Consider the following 25492-nt stretch of genomic DNA (forward strand, 5'->3'; position numbering starts at 1 on the left):
CCACTGCAGCCTCTACCGGACGCGGACCCTGCAGGCGCTGAGCTCGGAGAAGAAGGCCCGGAAAGCCCGCTTCTACCGCAACGGGGACAGGTACTTCAAGGGCTTGGTGTACGCCATCTCCACCGACCGCTTCCGCTCCTTCGACGCCCTCCTGGTCGAGCTCACCCGGTCCCTGTCGGACAACGTGAACCTGCCCCAGGGCGTCCGCACCATCTACACCATCGATGGCAGCAAGAAGCTTACCAGCCTGGTAGAGCTGGTGGAAGGTGAGGGGGCTCCAGTGGGCCAGGGGCAAGCAGGGCACGGGCCAGGGGCAAGCAGGGCACGGGCCAGGGGCGGTTCTGCCCTGGCATGTCAAGGTCTGGTAGGAGGTGGCACGGGGCCTGGGGGTGGGCTGCAGGCTCTCCCTGGAGTGGGCTTTCCTCTCACTACCCTGATCAAAGCTGAGAGAGGTCGCCTTGCTGAAAATCAGCAGTCATGGAGCCCCTGAGGGCGAGTGGGCCAGGGTTGCCCGCTGATGCGAGGTGCAATAGGCCTCATTTTCCCAGTGTGGACCGTCTGCTTCTCCCATCACCCAGACGAGTGCTGCCTGCATGTGTGGGGTAGTTGACTCCAGTAGTAGTTAAGCAGCAGGTACTCTTTTCATCTGCAAGAACCGTGGTAAAGTTCTTGGCTACCTTTCAGTCATCATCATTTGTAAGAGAGGGAAATGCTGTAATTTAGTTCTTTAACAGTTATGACATTGTCATTGATGCCTCACGGTGGCTGAAGCTTTCCGAGAGAAGGTCCCTGTGCTGTGAAAAGGGATATTCATACTCTACTACTTATTAAAACAAACTGCTATAAAGTCCCATTTTCAAATGTGATCAGAGTCCATATTCATAGAGGGAATTGTCTGACTTCCAAAAGCATTTCGTAGAATCAAATGCTTTTCAGAACTGTCCCTAAGTAGCTTTTGATAATGGGACTTAGCTTCTAAGGTTATGTATACCGTGCAAATACAAGCAGAGCAGCCCTCGACTACTTCTCAAAATGGGGCCAGAAGTACTTTTTTCTGAATGAAACTTATGCTTCTTGTTTGTAGGGAATGATAATTACCAGAAGAAGTAGCAGACTTCCCCCGTGTTCTCTCATGATGTCTTAAAATACAGTTTAAACTCAGCATTACATGAATCGGCCTTTCAAATGTATTGGTTATGTTGTGCACCCTGAGGTTCATAATCAATTTGCACTTGATGCTTCTCCTTAGGTACCTAATACATCAACTACTGCAGTCTTCCAGCCAGTGACTCTATATGCCAAGTGTAGCTGATTTGCATTAATGAAGAAGTATGATTTGTAGGTCTTCTAATGCCTCCTCCTTTTTAGGCTTTCAACTGTGTGTCCTTTAAGCTTTGATTTGGAAACTTCTGTTTTCAAAGCAATTCTGGAGCACACCTGGAGAGTTTGATGAGAAAGGGAACCTGAAGACCTTTACATCCAGTAAAGGCACTGGGAGTTAGGAACCAGGCACTCCAGAACATGCAATAAGAAGGGAGAGGCTACAGCACTTGCTGCATCAAGGGGGTCTCACTCAAAAAAGATACGCGTGAAAGTTATAATAGTAATATAGTGCCTGAGGACTTTCCCCATCATGTAATCCACTATAAGGAAATGTGAAATAATTGCAGAATGAAATGCTGGATCTGTGGTAATAAAATAAATGTGAAATCAACCCAAAACTTTTCCATGATTTGGTGATTAATTCAGAGATGGCTAAAAAAAATACCAAGAAATGCTGGAGTGAGGATGGTGGGGAAAGGAGATGAAGCAAAAATTCGGTAAACTAATGATAATTTGCGGTGACTTCTGAAATGTTATGGAAGGAATGATCTTACTCTTTTATGGCTTAAAACAAAGACAAAATGACTTGCTGGACAACAGTGTAAATGCAGTGTATACTCTCACAACTCTGTTTAAGTTAATAACTGAAAGCAAAAATTTACTTCCTATGTCTTCAAATACTCATTGAAAGAGTGACCTTTGTCATTGCTCTTCACTGGAAGAATAAAGCAAAACAAATGTCACCATTAAAATGCCACTTCCATGCTTTCTCAGTAAAATAAAAGGGGAAAAAAGTCATAATTACTTAGTCATCTGTCCATGACCGATACAGCTCTCTTAAGAAAATCCTGTAGCATTGTAATTGGATTAATATGTTCTCCAATTAGCATGCCAAAAACTTCAAGTCTTACCACCATACAGAGGAAGGAAAGCATATACAGGGGAGGGAAGAAAGCAAACAAATAGTGAATCTATCATTCCTTGAAATTATGTGAGGTCTTTGCCAGCTGTTCTGTTCTTGAGATGCTGGAAGAGGTCTGACTTGTTTGTATTTTCTATATTTCTTGTAATTCCAGCACAGCAAGCTTGAATTTCTGCTCTAGAATAAACACAAACATTGGCGATATCCTAAAGCTTGAACTGCAGTAGCACCCGAATGGTGTTTTGTTGTATTGCTTTTTGATTTTCAGAAAGGAAAATAAAATTAAAGTGCTGTTGTGCATGCCAGCTACAGGCTGAACACCAGACTGAACACGGCTACTTGATGCAAAACCTAATTGACTAGTCTGTTTGCACATCATCAGTGTTGTTGAAGTGGCACGTGGAATCGCAGCAGTTCAGGTTCAGTAGTGGCAGCTCTATGAAGTGAGCAGAAGGTAACCCACCCTTGCCAAGCCAGCAAGATCTGCATAAAACCTCCCTCAACCCAAGCTTGTGTGTGTAGCTCTTGGATACTGACATGCCCCAGTGCAGGCAAACTCTTCAAGGCCTATTTGCCATTCATCAGGTTAATACCTGTCGGAGTATAAAAGCTGGCAGTATCAAATTCTGTATCATAATAGTCCAAACTAACTGAACTGAGTCACTGATGAGTGCTTTTGGGGGTTTGGCTGTATTTGGCAATCTGTTTTACTGTTTATCATTTTAAAGGAAAATAGGTCATGCACAGATGTACTATAGATTTCAAATAACTGTTACAAGTTGAGTCAGTTAAAAATTTGATGAGATCAGGTTTATTAGTCAAAAATTGACAAGCTCCATTGTAAGCATATTGCTTTTCTTAACTGGATATGACAGTCAAAAAAAAAGCATGCTCTGCTGGACCAGCCTTAGGCAAATATAATTTATATTCCCAGCCCCTGTAGATTAGGGAATGTTATGGCTCGTGGGTTTGACGATTTTCATTGCTTTCTCAGAATGGGAGGAGTGAAGAATTTAATTGTCTGCTCCTGATCTTGTTTGAGCACAGATCCAGAGAGGTTGGGAGTATTATGACTTTCTTATATTTCATTTATTTCTTTCTATTTTACTATCAGACTTCACACTACTTTTTACTTTTGAATAGGAGATTCCATGTGTAGTTTTGTATTTTTCCTTCAATAGCAATAATGGAACAATAGTTTCATTTTAATTCACCACAGTTAATTAAGTGTTTGTCTGAATCCTTCGGTTTTCTTCAAAAATGTAAGCTTCCTAAAGCATGACACAATGGTAATAGTAAGAACTGTGCGGTTCTTTAGTGCTGAGGTTTGTGTTTTACAGTGATGTCCATCATGCTCTGTCTCTCTGTCCTGTGCATTCATTGTCTTGGTAGTAAAAGACATGGAGAATCCTGATTGTTAAAGTCTGCTGCAAAGTTGGGAGACGTTACTGGATTTTGAGAGAGGAAACCAAGTGTAGACTCTATTCCTGGTAAGAAAAGTTATGTTGATTTGGCATGTAATAGGGAATTTTTCTAGTTCCCTAGGTAGGAAGCATTGCTAAGAGTCTTTGTTCATTCAGTTACAATGCTTAATTAATACAGTCCTTTATAAAATATCAGTAGTTTTTCCTGCACAGTTTTGCAGACAATCAACAGGCACCTGTAGGGAAGTCTTTGGGCAGGAGGTGGGCAGGTTCTAAGCAGGGCAGTCCTTATGCATGGCTAGGGACGTGTAGCACAGGACAATATCTGCTTTAAAGAAATGGGCTCTGTGACACTAATACAAAGTAAAATAATGGTTTTGAAACAATGTATCGAACAATCCAAGTATTTTCTGCCTTAGATCATTCTTATTGTTACTGCATATTACATTTTAATCCTGCTTAAGTACCTGCGATTCTAGGTGATGCATGCTGTTATATTAGGTCAAGAAAATCTTTTCTCTTGTCAGGGCAAGCAGATGGTAGCACCTAATAGGCAGTTTGTATTTTTGCTTCTTCCAAGTTTGCTTCTTTAGCACCTTCCTGTGCTAAAGCCAAAAGCTGTAACGCTTTTAAGAAGAGGCTTAACAAAGAAGGGTAAAAAGGAAGGCTAAAAGAAGGATTAAAAAACATTAACAACACCTGCTTCCAAATATATGTTAAAATCACTGTAGTTATACAATCCTGGAACAATGGGGTGCGGATGTGAAATATGGATGTAATTGTTAGTTTACTTCTCATCCAAGCAAAATAAAACCGGTCTAGCACTGCGCATCACCTAGTTTCAGGGATGGGAGAAATGTAGTTTACCTGAAAAGAGTTATTTACTTACTGTGGAAGAGGCACATGATATTAGGTGCGTTTGATACCAAGTGGCCTGAACTCTCTTCTGAAAGCTTGTACTCTGCCTGAGCAGGGGGTCAGACCAGATGACCTCCAGGGGTCCTTTCCAGCCTCGGCTGTTCTGTGATTCTGTGAAGGCTTGTGGGAAGCTGTCAGCTGAACCTCCTGCCTAAATAAAGTCAAAACTAGGAGCAATTAGTCATCTGCTAAAATCCTGGTTGTCATTCCAGATTTTAAAAAGTGCATGGAGACCTTAAATTCTGTAGGTGAGGAAAGAGCATTACTTACACAGGGTTATTGGAGGTGATGTGAAAGTGGAGGAATCATAAGAAACTGATGAGGAAGGAAGTTCTGTGAAAGAAAGGAAGGAAAGAGACCTAAATAACCTAATCCTTCATAAAAGGGGGTTGTTTTATTTTTAGATCAGTCCCTTTATTACATGCTGTAAATATACTGTTCTGGAAGTCTGCTTGGCTTTGTGTTACAGAACACAAATCACTCTCGTGTGATTCCTAAAGGTAGAAGGTTAGTAGTCCTAATAACCACTGTGCTATACTGAATAAGCAGGTTTTGGCACCCTTGAACTTAAGACTTCTGCCAAAAGAAGCTGAGGGATGTGAGATGGATAGGTGAAATGTACATAGAAACCTGCCCTATCCTATATGCTTCACAGAGCAACGCACATTTAAAAATATGGAGACTAACACTTTTCTTTCTGTAGGGATTTTTACATCTCTCAGATATATAATTCTCTGTTATACAGTGTGTCATTTAAAAACACGATGCTTTATGTGACTCTCAGGAGACAGGAGTTTGTGCTTGTTAACACCTTGCAAAAAAGCAAGCCAGAAAATCCTGTTTCAGAGAGTTTGGTTTCAAGTATCCCAACTCAGGATTTTTGAGTGTTATGCACTTAATTTCTTCCTTACATTACCCACTACATGGTGTATCCACAGTTTGTTATTTAACCTAATGCTAAGGAAAACAAAGTATCTACAAATCTGTCTTTAGTAGTCTCTGCTTTTAAGGACAAAAAGTCTGAATGTTTCTAGGCTGTTTGTTAAGTGCCTAGCTGTGGGCTTCAACTCACAAAACTTGTGCTGTGAAGAACCACAAGCTGTCAGGCAGCAGTGTTTCCTCAAAACTGCACACAGTTGCAAGGGATGTTCACTCGTGATACAAAAGGACAAGATACATCCTTCTTTTCCTAGCAGTACCTAAAATTGCATGGCTGAATTTTGGAAAGTTCACATACACCCTACTCTCTTTATCCCTGCATTTATATCTTGACAGGTGAGCTAGGCACATTTCCTGTGAATAACAGTGTTGACAAAACAGATGGCAGAAGAAAACCTTTGTAGTTGAGTTTTTAAGCAAGCAAAACAGTATTTAGGCAACTGATGGTCTCTGGGTATTTATCAGGCAGATTGACCCATGTAGTCCTCTTTTTTTCCTTTATCCATTCTCTGTGTTCATCATCTGTATTTTACTGTTGTGAGGGAATGGAAAGTACAGTGTTTAGACTGTTAGGTCTCTGAAACTGGAATCCTTCTACAGCGTGCTTATACTGTATACGCACTGCACGCACACAGGCCTTGCTTCATGGATAGCATCTGATCATTAATGCAGTACTGGTGAATTATTTAGAAGCAGGTAATGTTTCCTTGTTAATAGGCAATGTTTCTCATCTTCTAGTTGTTCTTCTAATGTTAATAAGACAGAGAATCAGAAGTAAACTTACTCCATTTGTTGATTATATTGTGACCCAAAATATCAGCAGATGTTACTCCTTTTAAGTGAGCATATGCCCCATTTGAGGAATTTTTGGTGATAGCAGGATTTTTTCGTGGAAGAATGACACTTTTAGATTGCTCTGGGTACTGTCATGAAGCGTCGGATGGATGGCACATATGCTCTGTTGAAATTATAATGCCAGCTTATAAGGAAGTTTCATACTTCTGCCAAAACTGCTCTGCAGCCTGGTTGAGCTTTCTGCTGTAGAATAGTTTGGCTGGGTTCAGAGTCCCAGCTGTAACCGATGTCTATAATTCTTGCATTTTTTTTCTGCATTAAAAAAAGGAATTATTGCTTAATAGGCCTTTCTACTTCATTAGTCTATAGTTTACTTCTTTACCTGCAAATCTCAGTGTAATATTAGTGACTAACTTCACAATCTGGTTTAAAAACTAGGGAGCTGATTCATGTTAATGCTAATGTTGTAAGCTAAAGACATGGTATTTATTTCCAGTAATGTAACTGCTGTGACTACATGCCAGTTAAGGCTAGTATGCATTAGCTTTAAAATCTTTCAGACTATAAATGGAAAGTAGGCCTTCAAACCATAAAATTGACCATATTGAAGTCAGCAATGTAAATATTTGAAGTATTGTTTATGCCTATTTATGGAGTTGTGTCAACTTTCTAGGGCTGGTAGATGTACAAATGACAAAAAAATAAAAAAGCTACAGCCTGATCAAAATGCCACTGAAGTCTCAGAGAAGATTTTCTTAGTAATGGAGTTGATATGTATTTAGGTTAGACACATGAAAAATCTCATTTGAGGCAGTTAGTGAAACAGCCAAATTTATTATATATGTGATTTTAACTGTAAAGTTATCTGTTACTTTGTTAACAGTGTTTGAAAATAATTTCACTGATTTAAACCTCCCCAAAAATGAAGGGAACTAGTAGAAGACAGAGTTTTACATTGCTATTTTAGAGAAATAAAGAGCCTTTTGGATTAATACTGACTGAAAATTTTAAAACAGGACAATTTTTGCTGTCCTAAAGGGTGTTGTAGTACAGCTCTGACAGAGAGTAGATCACATTGCATGATAGTATAAAGAAGATATTCTGTTATGATATGTGTCCATAAAAGACAAAGCCAGCATGCCATATTAAAACTCTCTATGGTAAATCCTCTAGCAAAGGGACCTTTTGTTCTTTACTTGTACTTCTTTACATAAGGTAATTAATTTATTTCAAGTTGGAGAGCCCGTTTCTGAATAGCCTTAATTTTGACGTGTTTTTGTAGTGGTTTTTTTTTAACTTTGTTTGTTTAAGCTTCTGCCCCGAAGTTTAACTTCGAATTGTCTTGTATGCATTTGGTTTGTTGGGTTTTTTTGGTTTGGTTTTTTTTTTTTAATGGTCTAGGAAGTGCATTCTTTTTGTGTTTGAAAGGATAACTCCGAACATGCTCAACGATGGTGAGTTTTGAGGTACCTTGTAGTGCTGATTGCTAGAATTTATTTAACTCTTTTGCACACAGCTGGACAGGCTGTACTGAAGAGGCTACTCTGAAGTGGTAGGTGACTTCATGTACTGAAGCTTACATAAAATCTTTGAGATGCTAGGGGCACTCAGTGTGTTTAGAAAGAAATTTTCATGCATAGGATACTGTCAGGTTTATTCGTATATAAATTATTATCGGGGATGATTAAATATCACCAAAGTCTTATGCAGATCAATAAACTTCAAAGAAAGTGGTTAGGGACTTTCCAGAGTTGAATGCTTAATATTATGTACCCAGAATAATGACTAGATTACCTTCTGTTCATTTTTTGTTGGAGCAAATATAATTAGCATTCTTAAACAACACACACACACACACACACACACACACACAAAACAAATAGACTTACTAGGTACATCCACAAAAAGTTTAGCATGTAATTGTGGAAAAAAATTGTCCTACGGGTTTGTGCTGTTTTTTGCTGGGTTAATTTTCTTCATAATCATTAGTATGAGGCTATGTTTTGGATTTGTGCTGAAAATAGTGTTGATAATACAGGGATATGTTTATTATTGCTGAGCAGTGCTTACACAGAGTCAAGGCCTTTCCTGCTTCTCATGTCGCCCCACTAGCGAGGAGGCTGGGGGTGCACAAGAAGTTGAGAGGGGGAATGACTGGGATGGCTGACCTCAACTGACCAAAGGGATATTCTGGACCATAGGACATCACGCTCAGCAATACAAAGCTGGGGGATAAAGAAGTAAGGGGGGGATGTTTGGAGTTATGGCGTTTGTCTTCCCAAGTCACCGTTATGTGTGATGGAGCCCTGCTTTCCTGGAGATGGCTGAACACCTGCCTGCCCATGAGAAGCAGTGAATTAATTCCTTGCTTTGCTTTGCTTGTGCACACGGCTTTTGCTTTCCCTTTTAAACTGTCTTTATCTCAACCCACGAGTTTTCTCACTTACCCTTCTGATTTTCTTTCTCCCCCATCCCAGCTGTGTGGTGCTTAGTTGCCAGCTGGGGTTAAACCAGTGTTCTATGTCACACAGAACAGCAAAATGATCAGCAGTTGTAATGTTAGTAAGTCTATTGGTATGAATTAGAACTACCAGCTTCTTTGAGACACTTCTTATTTGGCAGCACTGTGTTCAGAGATAGACAGCTTCATGGCTTATTAGAAATTGTTCAGAAAATAAGAATAGTCCTTTGAATCTAGCATTAGAGGGGGAAGCCTTTGCTTTCTCTTGCAGCTGAGCTTGAATATCTTGTGCTGTTTCACAATAACAGGATAGATGAGTGAGAGGAATCATAGGATAATTTAGCTTGGAAGGGACCTTCTGAGGTCATCTCATCCAATGTCTTGCTCAAAGCAGGTCTGCTTAAATCAGATTGCTTGGAGACTTGTTGAAACTTAGCACGTAGTTCTGGGGCAGTGTAAGCTTCTAGGCCACCACAGTTCTTCCTAAGGTGTGTAGAGTTTTTTTCCCCTACCTGTAGATTAGTGCTAGTGTGCATGCAGCTGTGTGGAAATCCCATTCAAGGAGTTGATGAGCTGAAAACAGCTCATTTTTCTTTGCTCTTTTTTGGGGGAAAGAGGAGTCTGGGTTTGTCTGTATTGGTTTCTGTTTTGTGCACCACTTGGTCTATGAATATAAGAAGGAATGATGGGGATGAGTGAAGAGGAAGAATACAGGCAAGGCAGTGGCATCCATAAAACCTCACACCAAATTGTTTCTTTGTACCTCAGTGGAGTACAAGCCCAGTGATGTTTATGGAGGCAGAACTGGCTGCCAAACTTTCCCAAACAAAATCATTGTTAACTTGACTTAATTATAATCTGTTTTCTTTCAAATACAGCAAGTAAACTTTCAAGAAGGTCTAAATACAAGATAAATTAGAAAGCACTGTAATTGGTTTGGGAAAAGAAACACAGAAAAAGTCTTTCAGATCACAGTAATTCTTCAGGGGTTTGAAAGTAGTTTACTGTCTTGCTTTTAGAATAAGCTATGTGACTTCTAAGCTAAATCAGCTCTCCAAACTAGAGTTCAGAAAGTAAAAGTATTGTTTAAAAGTTTTCTAGTGTGTATCTAAACATAAGTATACATTTTGTAACTTTTACGGTACTGTCCAGTACATGTATGTGTACTTTTTACTCCTCTTGCTGTCTATATAGGAGGTGAGTTTGGTTTGTTCTACCAGTGACCTTGAGTGTGTAGCTTTAATCTTGGAATAGGCTAAGCTTTTTACAGGTAGCTCTTCTGCCTGGAGGAATGGTGTGTCCAGTCGGTTTGGAATGCTTCTGTTTCACCCTTCTGGCAAAACTCTGCCTCTTCAAGAAAGTCTTTGGATGTCATTTTTGGAGACCCCAAGGATACGGGTTACAGAAATAACCCAGAGTTAAAGATGTCCTTTGTCATGGTCTGCATCTTGAGTGTTGCTGTCAGATATTAAAAGAGTTGTGGTAAACAACTAACAGCAGTTTGAAGAGCAAACTGTCCTCTTCTGAAAAAACAAACAAACAAGCAAACAAAAACCCAAGACAAAAACCCCAACCCCCCCCAAAAAACCCAGTCTCCAGTCTTGCATTATATCAAGGAATGGTGAAAAGGAACAAATTCCTTAGGTCTGCATCATGGCTGGTGCCACTTCAAATAATTTGATGTAAAGGTGTATATTACTAGCCTATGATAACATCTTTTGTCCTCTGAACTCCCTTTCATGACTTCAGGAGATTATCAGCAGTGCAGGCTTTGATTTAGGAAGGAAATTAAAATGGAGAAGTGTAGATGTCCTTTCATATTCCTGTAGTCTCTAAGTCTCAATTGTGCCTCCACAGGTGTTTGTTGGTCTAAACAATGTTGAAGTGAATATGTTTCAACAGTGTTTCCTTGGTAGAAAGGCAATAACTCCTGGTAAATTAATGTGACCTTCAGGGCAAGGATCTTGAGATGCTTGAATTTTATTGTTACAACTTGCTCCTTCAAAAATAATTCATTATTAAACATAGGTATGTGTGTACACATCTTGAAGTATGTACTTGAGGAACATATAGGGAAGGACCAGGATATTTGCTGTAGGAGAATGCTTTTAATGTCATATATGGTGAGCTCAAGTCATTTAAGCTCTTGCAAAATATCTCTGCAATGAGAACTTATGATCCAAAAGAAATGGGAAATATGTTGAACCCCCTTGTTAACCTTTACTGTTTGTTTTGGTTTTTTTTTATTTCTTAACCAGAGGTTGTTTGAAACCTGTTGAAACCACTCTACGAGAGTATTGTTTGGGTGGAAAGCTCTGATTTACAGTCCTCCATTTAAAATGGCCTGCAGTTGAAATACAGGGAAATTACGCCTGAAAAAAAAAAAAGTCTTTATTTTTTTAAATTGACAAAAAATAGCTGCAAACCCCCTTAAATTTTGAAAATGTCATCTTCTTTTCAGGTGAAAGTTATGTATGTGCATCCAATGAACCATATCGCAAAGTTGATTATACCAAGAATGTCAACCCAAACTGGTGTGTGAACATACGGACTGGGTCCACTCGAACCTTGACATCTTTGACATCCACAAAGAGTGAAGTGAAGGAGAGTAAAGATTTCATTAAACCCAAGTTAGTGACTGTTATTAGGAGTGGAGTAAAACCACGGAAAGCTGTAAGAATTCTGCTGAATAAGAAGACTGCTCACTCCTTCGAACAGGTCTTGACTGACATCACAGAAGCCATTAAGTTAGATTCGGGTGTAGTCAAGAGACTTTGTACACTGGATGGAAAGCAGGTAGGAGAATAAATTGCTGTGACCATCTGATAATTATGAATTAATCTAAGCTACTTTGTTTTCATAACTCGAATTCTTGTTACCGTATGTGCTTTAACCTGCTTCTGAATAAGGACAGTTTAATCAATGGCAAAATCTTTTAAAATCTGTATTAAAATATTAATACCTACAAAAAAATTTAAAATTGTATCTAATGCAAAAGAAGTTGACCGCTTTATGTTCTATGCAAAAAAAAAATTTTAAAAATATCATTTTCCTATACTAACTGTTGCATTGCTAAAAACGTGTCTGTTGATTAAATAATGCAGTTTACTTGAAACATTTGAAAGCAAACTTGTTAAAATACGTAGGCATTTTCAGAAGCAGGGTCATGTTTTTAGACTACTACATAGTGCTGAATGGTGTAAGAAAAATATTGCTGCCTCTCTCCGTTTCACTTCCACAGATTGCTATTTAAGTAGCAAAAGGACTGAAATGTCTTTCTGGAGGTAGTAACTGACATGATCTAAGATCAAGCATTTTATCTGAAATTACTATTTTGTGGGGGTTGGTCATATCTTTTAGTTTCACCACTGCAAAACATGCTGCAAGGATGAATGATGTGGTAGGTCTTTTATTCTCACTCAGAAGTATGAAGGAGTGGCCCACAGAATGTTCTGCTGCACCAGGTAAAAGTGTCAGGAATACATTTGCTGTTGGTCGGTCAGGTTAATGCCTCAGCCCTTCATGGAACAGGACTTTGATACTTGATACTTGTATTTGACACTGATGTGGAACTTTGACAGCATTGTGACTTCAGTAATACGGGGCAACACAGGCTGCAAAGTAGTTCAGTATCAGGTAGCTGGACTATTGTATTGTTGACTAAATATTAGGATCCTTGCTCATTCAAGAGGTATTTTTACACACCTGCATACCTATGTATTTGCATGAGCTACTTGTAAAAGTTTCAGTTGTGTTCAAACAGTTGTGGAAATTTTTATTGTCAAGCTTTTCATAAAGGTTGTAATCCCATAGACTACTTAAAAAGCACCTTTTTGTGTTGAAAGTTGCTAACAAATGTATTGCAGAACAAGTACACTTAGATTGTTTCGATATGAGGTCTGTCTCTGGTTATGTTCTTTGTGCTGTGGATACGCTTTTTATAATTAAGTACTTGAAAATAATTTCTTCTGTTCTTTGGTGTTAAATATAGCAAGGCAGATGCATCGCTGAGACTCCTGATTTTCAGTATTTGGTGGCACTGTAATGTGCTCTTTAGTTCTTCTAATAGGTTTGATTTTTAATGAGATTTGTTAACGAGATTTGTTAAGAGACAATCCTTTCTAAGAACATCTGAAATGTGATTTAGCCATGTTTAATTTAATTCATAATAAAATAGCTTTGAGGATATTTATTATACAGCAATTAGTCTCTTCTGCCCATGAAGTGTTCTGTTACTGTCTTGGATAAGATGGTTTTAATCTTCTCAAGCAAGTAGATGGAAAGAGTCAGGAAAGGAAAGTGCAAAACCTAAGATTCTCTGTTCAAATTCATCTTTTCTGTTGCATTGTTAATACAGTAGAAACTCATGGGTCTGCACTCATGTGGAAGACACAGTAGTGCATCAGAGATCAATAAAATTAATTAACATTAAATCTCACATATGTTGCTTGCACATTACTCTTGCCCATGGTGGATGACGGCTGTCTGCAGTTCACAGTGAGGATGGCCAATCATTGGTAATGCTCAAAAATAAGTATTAGATTTCTGATCGCTGCAGTACCTCCTCCTGCCCTTCCATGGTAAAGACAATAATCGGACTTGGATTGTGGATGTAGGCGTAGGTGTTCTCAAGCAGGATTGGGAAATCCCTGGTTTTCACTGCTGACAGCCTGCAAATAGCTGCTCTTTGCAACTGCCTCTCTGTGTAAAGTGTTTCAGCAGTAGTAAAATGTGGAGACCTCCCTTTCGTTTGGAAGAAAGGCCTTTTGCTTTTCCATAGACTTTGGGAAGGAGCCTTGCACAACCATAGTGTAATTGTGATTTAAGTGGTCACGGGATATAGTGCCTCAGATGGAAGACCTATGGCTTTAAACACCCTTAAAATAAAAGCTCCCTCCTGCTTATCTAGGAGGATAGAGACTTCTGGGGGTTTTTTTGTTTGTTTCTTTTTCTCTAAAATGAAGAGCTGACCCCAGTTTTAGGCAATAGGGATGTTTTTTTCTTTGTTTGTTCATTGCTGGTATATGTAGCTGTTGGTGCTCAAGGGCTTTGTGGAGTTTGGCAAATAAAGAGTTGCTTTGCTGCCAATTACCAATTGGTGGAAATTTCTGAGCCTATTTTCTCTAATGTAGTAATTGCTTATTCTTCTAAATATGCTAGGGAGGCAGATCTTTTATGTTCGTTGTAGTGTTGGCACAGCTTGAAAGGCAACCATTAAAAAAAAAGGCATTTTGTAAATGGCTGTGTTCCTATAAATGTAGCTCTTGTGTTTCTCAGGTTTTTTTTTTTTCCCTTTTCCCTATTTCTTCATATTTTTATCTCTGAGGAAATACATATTTTTTGCATTTGTTGTGACCAAATAGGTTTAGGTTGTATTCTTTGTTTAATACAGAACTGATGTTGAAATTCAGGTGTTTAAAACATGCATGTATAAAATTTGTATCCTTTTATTAGGGAATGTGTTGTTCTGTTAATTTATGGGGCAATTTTGTTTTCCAGTAGAACTAGTTAACATGTGTAGTAAGAAATTATCTTAAAACTGGTGATCTATGAATAAATCTTTTTAATTTTGAGCAGGACAACAGAAAGGATGTCCTCAAAATAGTTTTTATTTACTCTTCTGACCTCATTAATCTTGACTGTAACAAAATCTTGATGATAGTAGTTAAACAGAATAACATCCATGTCTGATATTTTCCTTGATTATTGTGTATAAAGATAGACAATTGTCTAGCTTTTAATTGTAAGGTTTTATAACATTTACAAGGTTTCCTTTATCTTCAGTTCAATATGGATGCTGTAACTTAAAATATTAGTGCTCTGTAGCCTCAAGTAAAGATTTTTTATTTTTAACTATGTTGATGCAAGTCTGGCTTTTCACTTTTAAGCTGTTGAGCAACCAACTTTTTTTACCTCCTAAGGCTTTTGTTTTTGTGATGGTTTCTATGTGAGAAAGAATATTCCTGTAAAAGTAACTAGGCTTTAACTCTGCAGTGCAGGCTTCTGCTATTCCAGTCTTTGTGCTTCTGACATTGAGGTTTGCCTGATATATTTGCTTGACCAAAGTGTTTTCCTTACTTGGCTGCATTTTTCCTTTCTATTCTTTGCTGGAGTCTGTCACTATCCCACTGTGAAGCAAGGACAGTCAGACTGAAACTTCTCCAGTTGGGAAGTTAACCCTTTGTTATCTTGGAAGAAAATGGAAGATTTCTATCTTGCTAAACCAGCTTCAAGCTTCAGTCATTGCGAAGTGTAGGGTAGCAACTTAATGGTAAATTACCTGCACTAATTGTTTAAAAGAATATAATGGGGGGGGACAGGATGACTTCCTGTGAGAAACTCAGAAAAAGACATACAGAACTATAAAGTTTGACACACAAAAGAAAATTAAATCTTCACTCTGTGAAGACAGTAACTTTTTAAGCTTGCATTGTATGGAGTAATATCCATAACAGGATTGAAAAGGTGGATGAGCCACCTTTTCCATACTCCATTCCCAGAATAGTGAGAACATACTACAAATAAGGTCTTTTTTGATCTGCCACAAGTATGTTGGTGGCTATCTCTGAAACCAAAAGCTCCCTAATTTTCTGTTAATGAAGTTTTTCATTAGGTGCTCATTAAGAGTAAATGGGTAACTGAAGAAAACAGATACTACATTTGGAAGTATTCATGAGACTCATCATGCCCTCCTCTCAGTAATTTTTTTTTTTCCAGTGGCAGATTTGAAAATTTTTAGTAGAGGTGATAACTTCTGTAAACTGAATTTGTATTTGCTTTGTAATGAAAATACTAAGGAGACCCACTGAAGCTATTAGCATACCCATCATAGAGGGCAGAAACCAAAACAAGGGATGAGCAGAAGAGATCTTATTTACTAGTACAACTGATATTCCCCATATTCTTGTTTCAGTTCTTTTGGCACATGGGCTTCTGGCATTTAGATCTGAAAATCTCCATTAATATAGAGATTTTACTAGAAACTTAATCTTGGTGAGAGCTGACTGTGTGGTGCCGAGACAAGTTTTGGAACATATGAATTTTAGTTTTCTCAGTTTTCCAGTTTTGTTTGCGAAGTCATACTTGGATGAGATTTCTTTTTTTTAATAATTTTACTGCAGTTAACAGAGTGGTTTTAATAAATATTTACCTTTAGCTCAATTCTCTCCTACCTAATGACAGTGGAAAGGCTACTAGGTTTTCAGCTGTGTCTTACTAATCAGCAGTACACTTTTTTTTTTTTTTTTTTTTAAAAGAACCAGGCACTATGAGTTAGGTGTACTTTTCTTTTTTGTGTCATTTACTTATTGTTATATCACTGTCTGATATCTCATTGCAGGCTGAGAAACAGGTCTCAGGCTCTAACCTAGTATAGGCACTTTCACAGATGTATTGGAAATAGCACAGATTTGAATTTCTGCTACAGGCAATTTTGCAAGAACACAGAAAGCGCCAACTTTTGAGCAGTTCTATTTCTGATGAAATTTAAAACAGCACTTTAAGCTGAAATGTTGCATTCACCTGCAAGTATGAGGGTAGAAAACCTTTAAGCCCTTGCATTCCTCAGAACTCTTAAAAATGGTTATATATTGTTATTAGAGGAACGTCAGTGGCAGCTGCAAAGGGAGTGAGGCTCTGCATTGCAGATCCCACAGAAGTTTGGCATTTGTGGGCAAAGAGTCTTTCCTCACCTAGCTTCCAGACTTGAACAGTAATGATAGTCCCTTCATTCATCTTAACGGCTGAAGGTCAGAAGAAGTAGAGTCAACTTTTAGAAAGCAATTTAAAATTTGCCAAACAAACTGCAGCAGACCATTTGGTGATTTGACACTATGGATATGATTGACAATATAAGTACTAAAAGAGTAGATATGTTGGATAGAAAGGCTTTTCAGAATTCATGGTTGATATCCACAAGAAAAAGCACATTTATCTGCTTATGTGGCAAGTTACACAAATGATATTGTGTCTACTCTTGGTGGACGGGAAATCACTGCAGTCTTATATCAGTTTATAAGACTTAAATATCAGCAAAATGTGTGCAACATTGTGTGAGAGAATGGGAACAGGACCACTACCTTTGAGCCCTCTTGATGCAGCAGTGGACAGCACTGCAATTTAAGAGTGTCAACTTGAAAGAGGCATATGTATTGTTGGTTTGGGATTTTGGCTTGGTATTTTTTTAGCTGATATGAGTCCACAAAATACCATTGTGTGAGAAACCGTAAAACATATTGATGGAGATGCAACCAGAAGTAGTATTTAGATTGTCTTTGAAAGAGACAGAATAGAACTTCCGAGAGAGAGACACCTTCCAAGAGAGTAAGAACTAAGTGCCTGGGAAATTTAATCAGAAAACATACACACTTACAGTACACAGGAGGAAAAGGAAAGATCATACTAGAAGTTATCAAGAGCAATGTTTCTAATTCACTGGATGGACATGAGACAAAAGCAATGTGGAAGTGCTAAAGATTATTACTTTCCATGGTATAGGGAACCCCTAAAAAAAGAGTATAGAGAAGTCCTGGAAGAGTCTAATTGTCTGACAGCTGGTGTTCATTGAATGAGATGAGCATCCCTAAGGCTGAGCTAAATAAACTTTACTCTGAGAGTTATGGGGGAAAAATTGAGGAAGCAATACTGTGAATTGCTTGTTAATGGCTGGCTGGATCCTTTTCCCCTATTACAAGTAAATATGTAGCAATGGAACAACTCTATTACCTGGAAGTTGAGAAGTTCCACATTATTTGGTAGTCACCTTTATGTGTGTTAGAGGCCAGAAGGGGTCTGACATAGCACCTGTCTGCTCAAGGAGCCCGCTCGTTTTGGGTTGAACTTGGGACACAAATGCTTCAACAGAGTGTATGATGTGGGGTTTGGTTTTTTGTTGTTGGTTTTTTAAAAAAATGAAGAGTCATGAAACAATTACTTGACTGGGGAGAGAGACAAGGGGAAGAAAACAATAGCGGCTACTTCCTTGTATCTGAAGTAAGCTTTTTGACACTGCCTTTTCACATCAGTCATCTAGGGAAGCATGGTCTAGAAAAAATGTACTACTTACTGGATGCACAGTTGGAATACTGTTGTTCTGAATGGTTATTGATGGTGCACTGCTAAACCGAAATTTTATATTGAGTAGGGGTCAGTGAATGTGTATCTGTGCTAGTCACTGTAAATTACTTGGAAGCTGGAATGGAGGATATGCTTAATAAATACAAAGAACACACCAAACAGATGAGCTACAGGAAACCTGGACAAGAGAAAATTAGAATAATCTTGACAAACTACAGAAATAGCTTAGGATAAGGAAGGTTGAATAATCTTAGACTCACTGGTTATTAATGATGCAGCTAGGAAATGGCAAGTAGTTCTGGTTGAAGTGGTAAAGGATCGCAGCTGAAGATGAATTAATGGTGTCAATGATTGGGCATAGGAGAGGAAAGCCGACATGCATACGGAACGTATGGTCAGTCATCTTGTTTCTCATGTATGTGTCGGGTGGCTATTCTGCTCTGTCTCACTTAATGCAATGATAGCATCAAGAGACAGCTTTATTACTGAAAACCCAGAGAAGAGTAAGAAGAATTAATAAAACATGTTAATTATAAAACCTCATGAGGTTCAACAAGGCCAAGTGCAAGGTTCTGCACCTGGGTCAGGGCAACCCCCAGTATCAATACAGGCTGGGGGAAGAAAGAATTAAGAGCAGCCCTGCCAAGAGGAACTTGGGGGTACTGATGGATGAAAAGCTGGACATGAGCTGGCAATGTGCGCTGGCAGCCCAGAAGGCCAACTGTACCCTGGGCTGCATCAGGAGAAGCGTGGCCAGCAGGTCGAGGGAGGTGATTCTGCTCCTCTACTCTGCTCTGGTGAGGCCTCACCCAAGGTTTGAGAGCTCTGGAGCCCTCAGCACAAGAAGGACATGGAATTGTTGGAGCGGGTCCAGAGGAGGGCTACAAAAATGATCCAAGGGCTGGAGCACCTCTCCTATGAGGACAGGCTAAGAGAGTTGGGCTTGTTCAGCCTGGAGAAGAGAAGGCTGCGGGGAGACCTGATTACGGCCTTTCAATACCTAAAGGGGGCCTATAGGAAAGATGGGGAAAATCTTTTTAGTAGGGCCAGCTGTGACAGGACAAGGGATAATGGCTTTAAACTAAACCAGGGTAGGGTTAAACTAGATATAAGGAAGAAATTCTTTACCATGAGGGTGGTGAAACACTGGAAGGGGTTGCCCAGAGAGGTGGTGGAGGCCCCATCCCTGGAAGCATTCAAGGCCATGTTGGACGGTGCTCTGAGCAACCTGATTTAGTTGGCGGTGTCCCTGCTCCCTGCAGGGGGGGTTGGACTAGATGACCTCTAAAGGTCCCTTCCAACCCAAAACATTCTGTGATTCTATATTCTGTGAAGAAAGATCAAAGGAACTCAACAAGTTTTGAGGGGGGATGAACAAAAAAAACCTACCAGCAAAGAAAAAGGAAATTACTTCTGTGCATTCCCCATGTATAGGAAAAGAAATAATACGCTTAAAGTTAGTCAGATCCAGTGGTTAATCAGAACTCAGTGGTAAATAGTCGCTGTAAAATTATGATTAATGAAGAGGTGATTTTTGTTGGAGCAGATAAATGGGATCTAGTAGTCTCTGAGTTTTCTGAAAACTTTTTTGTTTGTTTTTGAGTGTTTTCCGTAACTAAAGGCTATCTACAATTTTGGAAGAGCTGTTGAGCTTGAGATAAAATAACAAAAATCTCAAATGCCAGTTAACATTAAAACATGCATGCATACACACTTGCATCCCACAGAGAATTCATACAGCAGGGTTTACAGTTAGTGTAAGTTTTATCCCAGTGCTAGCAAGCCTCTTCTAATATTTGATATGAAACATGATTTAGGGGAAGCTGGGCTTATACTAGAGGCTGGAATTGTTTCAGAGAACAACTGTGGAGAGATGTCTGTCTAGTCAGTGTGGGATACAAATCTTGCAAGCCTAAGGAAAATAAAAGAATTCAAGTGTCCCTAATCTTGAGGAAGTCTGTATGACAGGAAATGAATTCATCCGTGGACACTGCTACGTGGTATTTTTGTTCAGACTTTCAATTGGTACGCTTAGAACTGGAAGCTGTGGTTATTTATTGCTAGAAGAAAGGAGGAAATAGTGTACTCGGGCAGAGGAGATAATTTTGGCCTCCCTCCATGGACATGGGAATATTCCCATCTGTAGTTATTTATGGAAGGAAGTGTTATCTGAAACTAACCTGAAATTAACTGTGCCCTGTCATAGGTGCAGGGATCTGAAAAATACCCTAAATATGAAAAGACAGAGATCTTTTTCCAGCTACAAATCTTGTCATGGAACACTTTCTAAAGCATTTTCATTACATGCGGTGGTACAAAGGCCACAGGCAGGTAATGTGTAGTTTAGAATTTACCCTAGAAAGTATTTACAATTTTTATCACAGTTGTCAGAGGATTATATTACCAGTCCAATTACCATTTTAAGGAAAAAAGAAAATGCAAAATGGTAAGGATTTTGTTTAAAAGCAACAAAATTATGATGATTAAGGTGCTACGGAAAAAGTATCAAAAAAGAAACAGAACCTTGAACATCTAATGAGTCATCACAGAAAGGTGTCTTAAACTGGCAGTGAACAATAACGCTGAGGATGGAAGCCCTTCAGCTTTGTTGCATATGCAAAAAATAAAGGCTATGCCATGGGGAATGGCCACAGTCTACCATCAGAAAACTTGGTTCTCTGGAACAAAGGTCTTCAGAATTTGGGGGTGGGGGTGGGGGGAGGTGGGGACAGAGGACCCCCTGTATATTATTCTTACTTTCTGGAGATCAATAACCCAAAATACAGTACAGATAAAATAGAGAACGTACATCGCTTTCCTCCCCACAAGGATACATAATTCTAGCTTTGGGGATGTGGTGTAGCGTTACTGAGAATGTAATGCCTGGGGTCCACTGGGTGTGAATTTAATCTTTTTCAGTCAGGGAAGATTTATATATGTAATTGGTAATACCCCCTGCCATCAAACTAACAGGTAGGTGAAGTGGGATGTTAAAATAATAAGTATTTATCAAAATGAATGCAAAATCAGACCCCGATTCAAAGTTGGCGTTTTTAAATTAGAGCATGGCAGCTGAAGAAAATTGCTGATATTTTAGCTAAAAGCAAGCATGCATGTCATGTTAAAAGTGACATCCGACTTGCTGGAGTCTTTGTGGATCTATAGAGAGGATAAATCCTACTGGGTTTTCAATTTTTGTCTGTGCACGCCAAGAGCTGACAGCACTTAATAAAAATGACATGCTGCACAGTGTGGGAAACAATCACTGCAAAAATAGTGGTGTCACCAGTGGTAACGCTGTATCTTTATTGATGTATGATTACAATAATTTTAGTGCTGGGTTACAGAAATGGTGTGTGTAGCTCTTGGAATAAAAGAGCGGTACACAGTCATTGTCTGCCATCTGCCATGCTAAAGATCGAATCACATGACTTGGAAACTAAACCTTGGGAATTTGTTGTGTCCCGCTGAGCCTGGCCATTAACAGATAATTAGTCTGGTAAAAATCTTTTTAATTCATTCTGCAGCTGTCATATGCCAGATTAGGATTTGTGTCACAGGTTCCTCATTACTTTGAGATCTTGGAAATTTTTTTCCTGTAATCAAATTACCCTATGTTACTTCAGTAAACAGTTCTTGCGTTCTCACATGTAAACATACAAACTTTTCTTTAAGAAGCCTGTTACACCTTACAGTGTAAAGCTATTTACCAACCACATATGATAGGGTTTCAAGATTTGTCTTTCAGGTTGTCAGGTTGATGGATCTGTTATAGTAGCTTCTGCTTGGTTGGCTGTAATCAGATTGTCACTGTCTTTGAAGCAAAAATATTGAAATCTTAAAATGCAAACTTTTCTTCTAGATTTGTACCAGTTATTAAGAAAAATGGCATTCTTTTCCATAATAAATTAATGGCAGGAAACACAAAACAGTTTGTCAGAGAGAGGAAAGGGAATATTCATCTTCAATGTTTGAAATACCGCTGGCTGATTAATTTGCAATGAACCTTTAAATACAGTGGTCTGAAGACTCTGAAGGGGAAAGTAATGTTGAAGTAATAGCAACACAAGCCAACTTTTAAAAGCAAATAGCTTCCCAGCACTTAAATGGAACAATGACCCTGTTTGTGGCTTGAAGTTCGCAGGCTTTGCATAGGAAAGAGGGATACTCAGGGTTTTTACTGCAGGCAGTGAAATGCAGCATTCTTGTAGCACTTTTCTTGTTTACAAAGTCAACAATCATTTCTTCTGTTGTGCAAATATGCAATCTATGCCATGTTCTTAAATATTTATATTGTTCATATTTATTTGGTATTTTATTTATTGATACATGGCACAGGGTCTCTCTGCAATCATGTAAGGCTTTTTGAAAAATTTAAAATATTTCAGAAGAAAGCAAAAAGAATAGAGCATAACCTGTAAACTAAAAAGGCAAGTTAGAATTTTGGGCTAGTACATTTGACATTTTTTGGCTCTGCCCTTCTTACATCTAACCTCCAACTCAGCTACTATTTAGTTAAGGATTTCCAGTCTGGATAAAATTATGGCCAAATAGGTCAGTTAGTTAAGATAAATAAAGATGGTTGAATACCAGACAGCCAGAATCCTCTTTAAGTGCTTTCTGAAGGTGCCATTTTCTTGCATGTAAAAAACTTGCAGTTTCTCTTTTAAATAAATCAAGGTTCTGGTTCATTTGAATCTGAATAAAATTGAACAAGAGAGATTCAAGCATAGATAAATATGGAATTGGGTCCTATTTAAAGAGTATTTGCCTTATTCTTCCTATATCTTGCAAGGGACCCAATACTACAGATGCTTAGAATACGCCTGCGTGGTTGTACAGGCAGACATCTGACACCAACTAGCAGTAGAGAGGCAATTGATTTTCCCATTCTTTCTCTTCTTATAGGCCCTCCTCCCCATGTGTCAGATAGTAAGAAAAAGCTCGTAAAATTACTATTTTTCCCTCTGACATATTTGTTACCAAACTTTAGACTTTTTTGTTTCTCCTTTTCCTGCAGAAGTGAAGAGTGACTTTGATGAAGGGCATTTCACTGAGCAGTTGGGGTACTGCTCATATTGCCACTGAGACATCATGGCTGTATGACTTTTCTGGATTAGCTGTACTAATATATTTCTAATATTCTATTTCTGTATATTTCCAATCTATATATTTTGTTTCTAGCATATACTGTGCTATAAACAAAATTATTCCGAACATTTGGCTACCAGATTTTCCTAGAACCTGGCGCAGTTTTCAGATGCATTTAGATCCAAATTCTTCTTTTCTGCAATCATGAAACAACTGGGAATAGTAATCCAGCCAAGGTACATTTAAAGGTAACTATTAAATGGAATCATTCATATAAACAGTTTAGGAATAGCAGAAGTAAACAGCCTGTTGAGATATAGGAGTAGCAGGGACAGCATGGCTGAGAATATCCAATTGTCTGTATTGACATTGGCAATCTCATATGCTTTATGTCCAGAACAGTTCACAAGAGTGTCCACTGTGTCCTTCTGCTATACGCTGCTAGTCACAAATCCATCCCCAGGACCTGTAACAAATTGAAGATTGCTAATCTGTGAAACTTTGGGACTTGGACATTTGTGTATTACAGAGAAAGAGTGGGAGAGATGAAAAATGTTCTTTATATCCTCAGCCCCTACATTGCCAAGTAATTTTAGATGGGCTGTTCCAAAATAATTCTCAAAATTGGCCATGGATTTTATTATTACCTGCAGTCATTGAGGTCTGTTGCCTGCTTAAGAACACATTTCTAGTTCAAGTGCTAATCCTTCTTTACTGAAAGGGATTTGTTCTTGCTTTTGGGCTGATGTCCCTAATTGGATGTTTGAGAACCTCATCATTGTCTTCTGTCACACGTTATCGAGAAGCCCATGAGAGAAGGTGCAGTCTAAGAAGCAGAGGTGTTTGTCGAGAAGTTTTTAGGATCTGAGAGGGCTTCAAATACTCTTTGAACCAGTAATTATTATACAGATTTGCTTGGTTTTGACAAATGAATACATTTTTATTTCTTTCAGTGCACCTCCTCTTTTGTACTTATTTTTTTCCTATCTCCTACTTTTCAAATATTTTACTTTAAAAAATATATTTATGATGCTTACATTTAAACAACTTCTTTTTCCTCCCATATATATGTCACTAAATATACAAAATTTAGAACAGTATTATAGTAAGTGGGTGAATTAAGGTGTTTGATACTACCACATATGAATTGCAGACACTTGGCTGGAATTTCCAAAGTAACTCTCATGGCAATATCCAGTGTGAGGTGAAAGTTTCTTTTCCTTGAACATCTGTTTTGGAACTCTCTTTACCACCACAGTAATTCCATCTTTGATGTATATGTATCTTAATATATGGGAGATACAAAACAAATGCTAATATTAAGGTGTTCACTGGTCATAATATTGTGTAACAATTTTCTTGCAAAAACTGCATGTAGAGATGTGCAGATTAACTGGATGAATGTTTTTGTCTTCTCTTTTTCTAAAGGAAGTTTTTCATCTTCATTTAAGACCTATGTAACAAAGTATGATTGACACTACACATATATTAACGGAAATAAAAAAGACTTAACAAATACAATTTTTGGTGCCAATACAAATCAAAATACATGAACAGAAAATTATCAGAAGCACTAAGATATTATGTACCTCTAAAAATGATTAGGAGTTTAGTACCTTTCTTAGTCTTATGTGAGATTTTCAAGAAGTCTCTGTCCCAGTCTTAGTAAGAAATCAGATTTATATGGAGTTTTTGAAGGTAAACCCTAGCATAAGTTATTGAGTATGGGGGGAGCGTCTGTCTAAAAATTCAGCCTGATTGCTCTATAAGAAGCAGAAAAGCACCTCCAGTTTTAAAGCTGTTAGAATATGATTAGCCAAATAGAGTCTATAAGGCCAGATCACAACACTTAAAACCTTCAGTCTGATGACCTAATTTAATGAATGTAGTTTTCTAGTGAGAACAAGTAGAACCGTGATCTTTATAAACTCAGTGTTCAGTTGTATCTCTGTGTGAGGGGAAAAAAACGTTTTTAAATTGTGTTGGACATCTGAACTGTTGCAGTAAGGGGTTTATCATTCTTTACTCCTATACTCATTACAGAAATAAAGGATAGCCTCACAGCTATTTGAACTTTTACTGAGCTACCTCTGATTGGAGAGAGAACAGCCAGAGCACAGTGCCATCCAGCTACACTTCTTTCTTTGCTCTAGTTCTCCTTACTCCTCTGTAGTCTAATGCATTGCTTTTGTAAGTATTGGTAAATCAAGGTATGCAAAACTACTCCACTGGCAAAAAACTCTGCAGGGGTTTTTGTCAACTCGGAACCCAGCAGGCTTCCAGGATGAAGAGAGACTCTAAACCTATTACAAGACAGACCTCCAAGATTTCTACTTCATGCTCACGTAGTGGGGAAGATCCTTGTGTCACATCCTAGACCTTCTTTCTTCAGCTGTTGGGAGGTAGATGCAAGCCTGGTAGTGCCTAAATGCTTATCTGAAATGGAAAACTTCGGTTTATCCATCTTGCTTAAATAAGGATTCTTAAACAAGTAATAAAAGCAGCTTTCATCACAATAGCCCTGTCACCAGGATCTTCACTTGA

At 38.5% G+C, this 25492-nt stretch overlaps 1 protein-coding gene across 1 annotated transcript in view; it reads left to right on the forward strand.

Annotated features, from left to right (window-relative positions):
- Positions 1-4: 4 nt before the first annotated feature.
- The window catches only part of DCLK2 (doublecortin like kinase 2), a gene marked incomplete at its 5' end in the record, with an annotated part of 92923 nt that continues 67435 nt past the window's right edge, over positions 5-25492 (forward strand). Inside the window, 2 exons of the mRNA XM_009643663.2 lie at positions 5-266; positions 11244-11578. Coding sequence (XP_009641958.1) covers positions 5-266; positions 11244-11578 — 597 coding nt within the window. The remainder of the gene's footprint in view (positions 267-11243; positions 11579-25492) is intronic.

This window comes from Egretta garzetta, unplaced genomic scaffold (genome assembly GCF_000687185.1).
Source record: "Egretta garzetta isolate BGI_Z169 unplaced genomic scaffold, ASM68718v1 scaffold258, whole genome shotgun sequence".
Taxonomy (NCBI): Eukaryota; Metazoa; Chordata; class Aves; order Pelecaniformes; family Ardeidae; genus Egretta; species Egretta garzetta.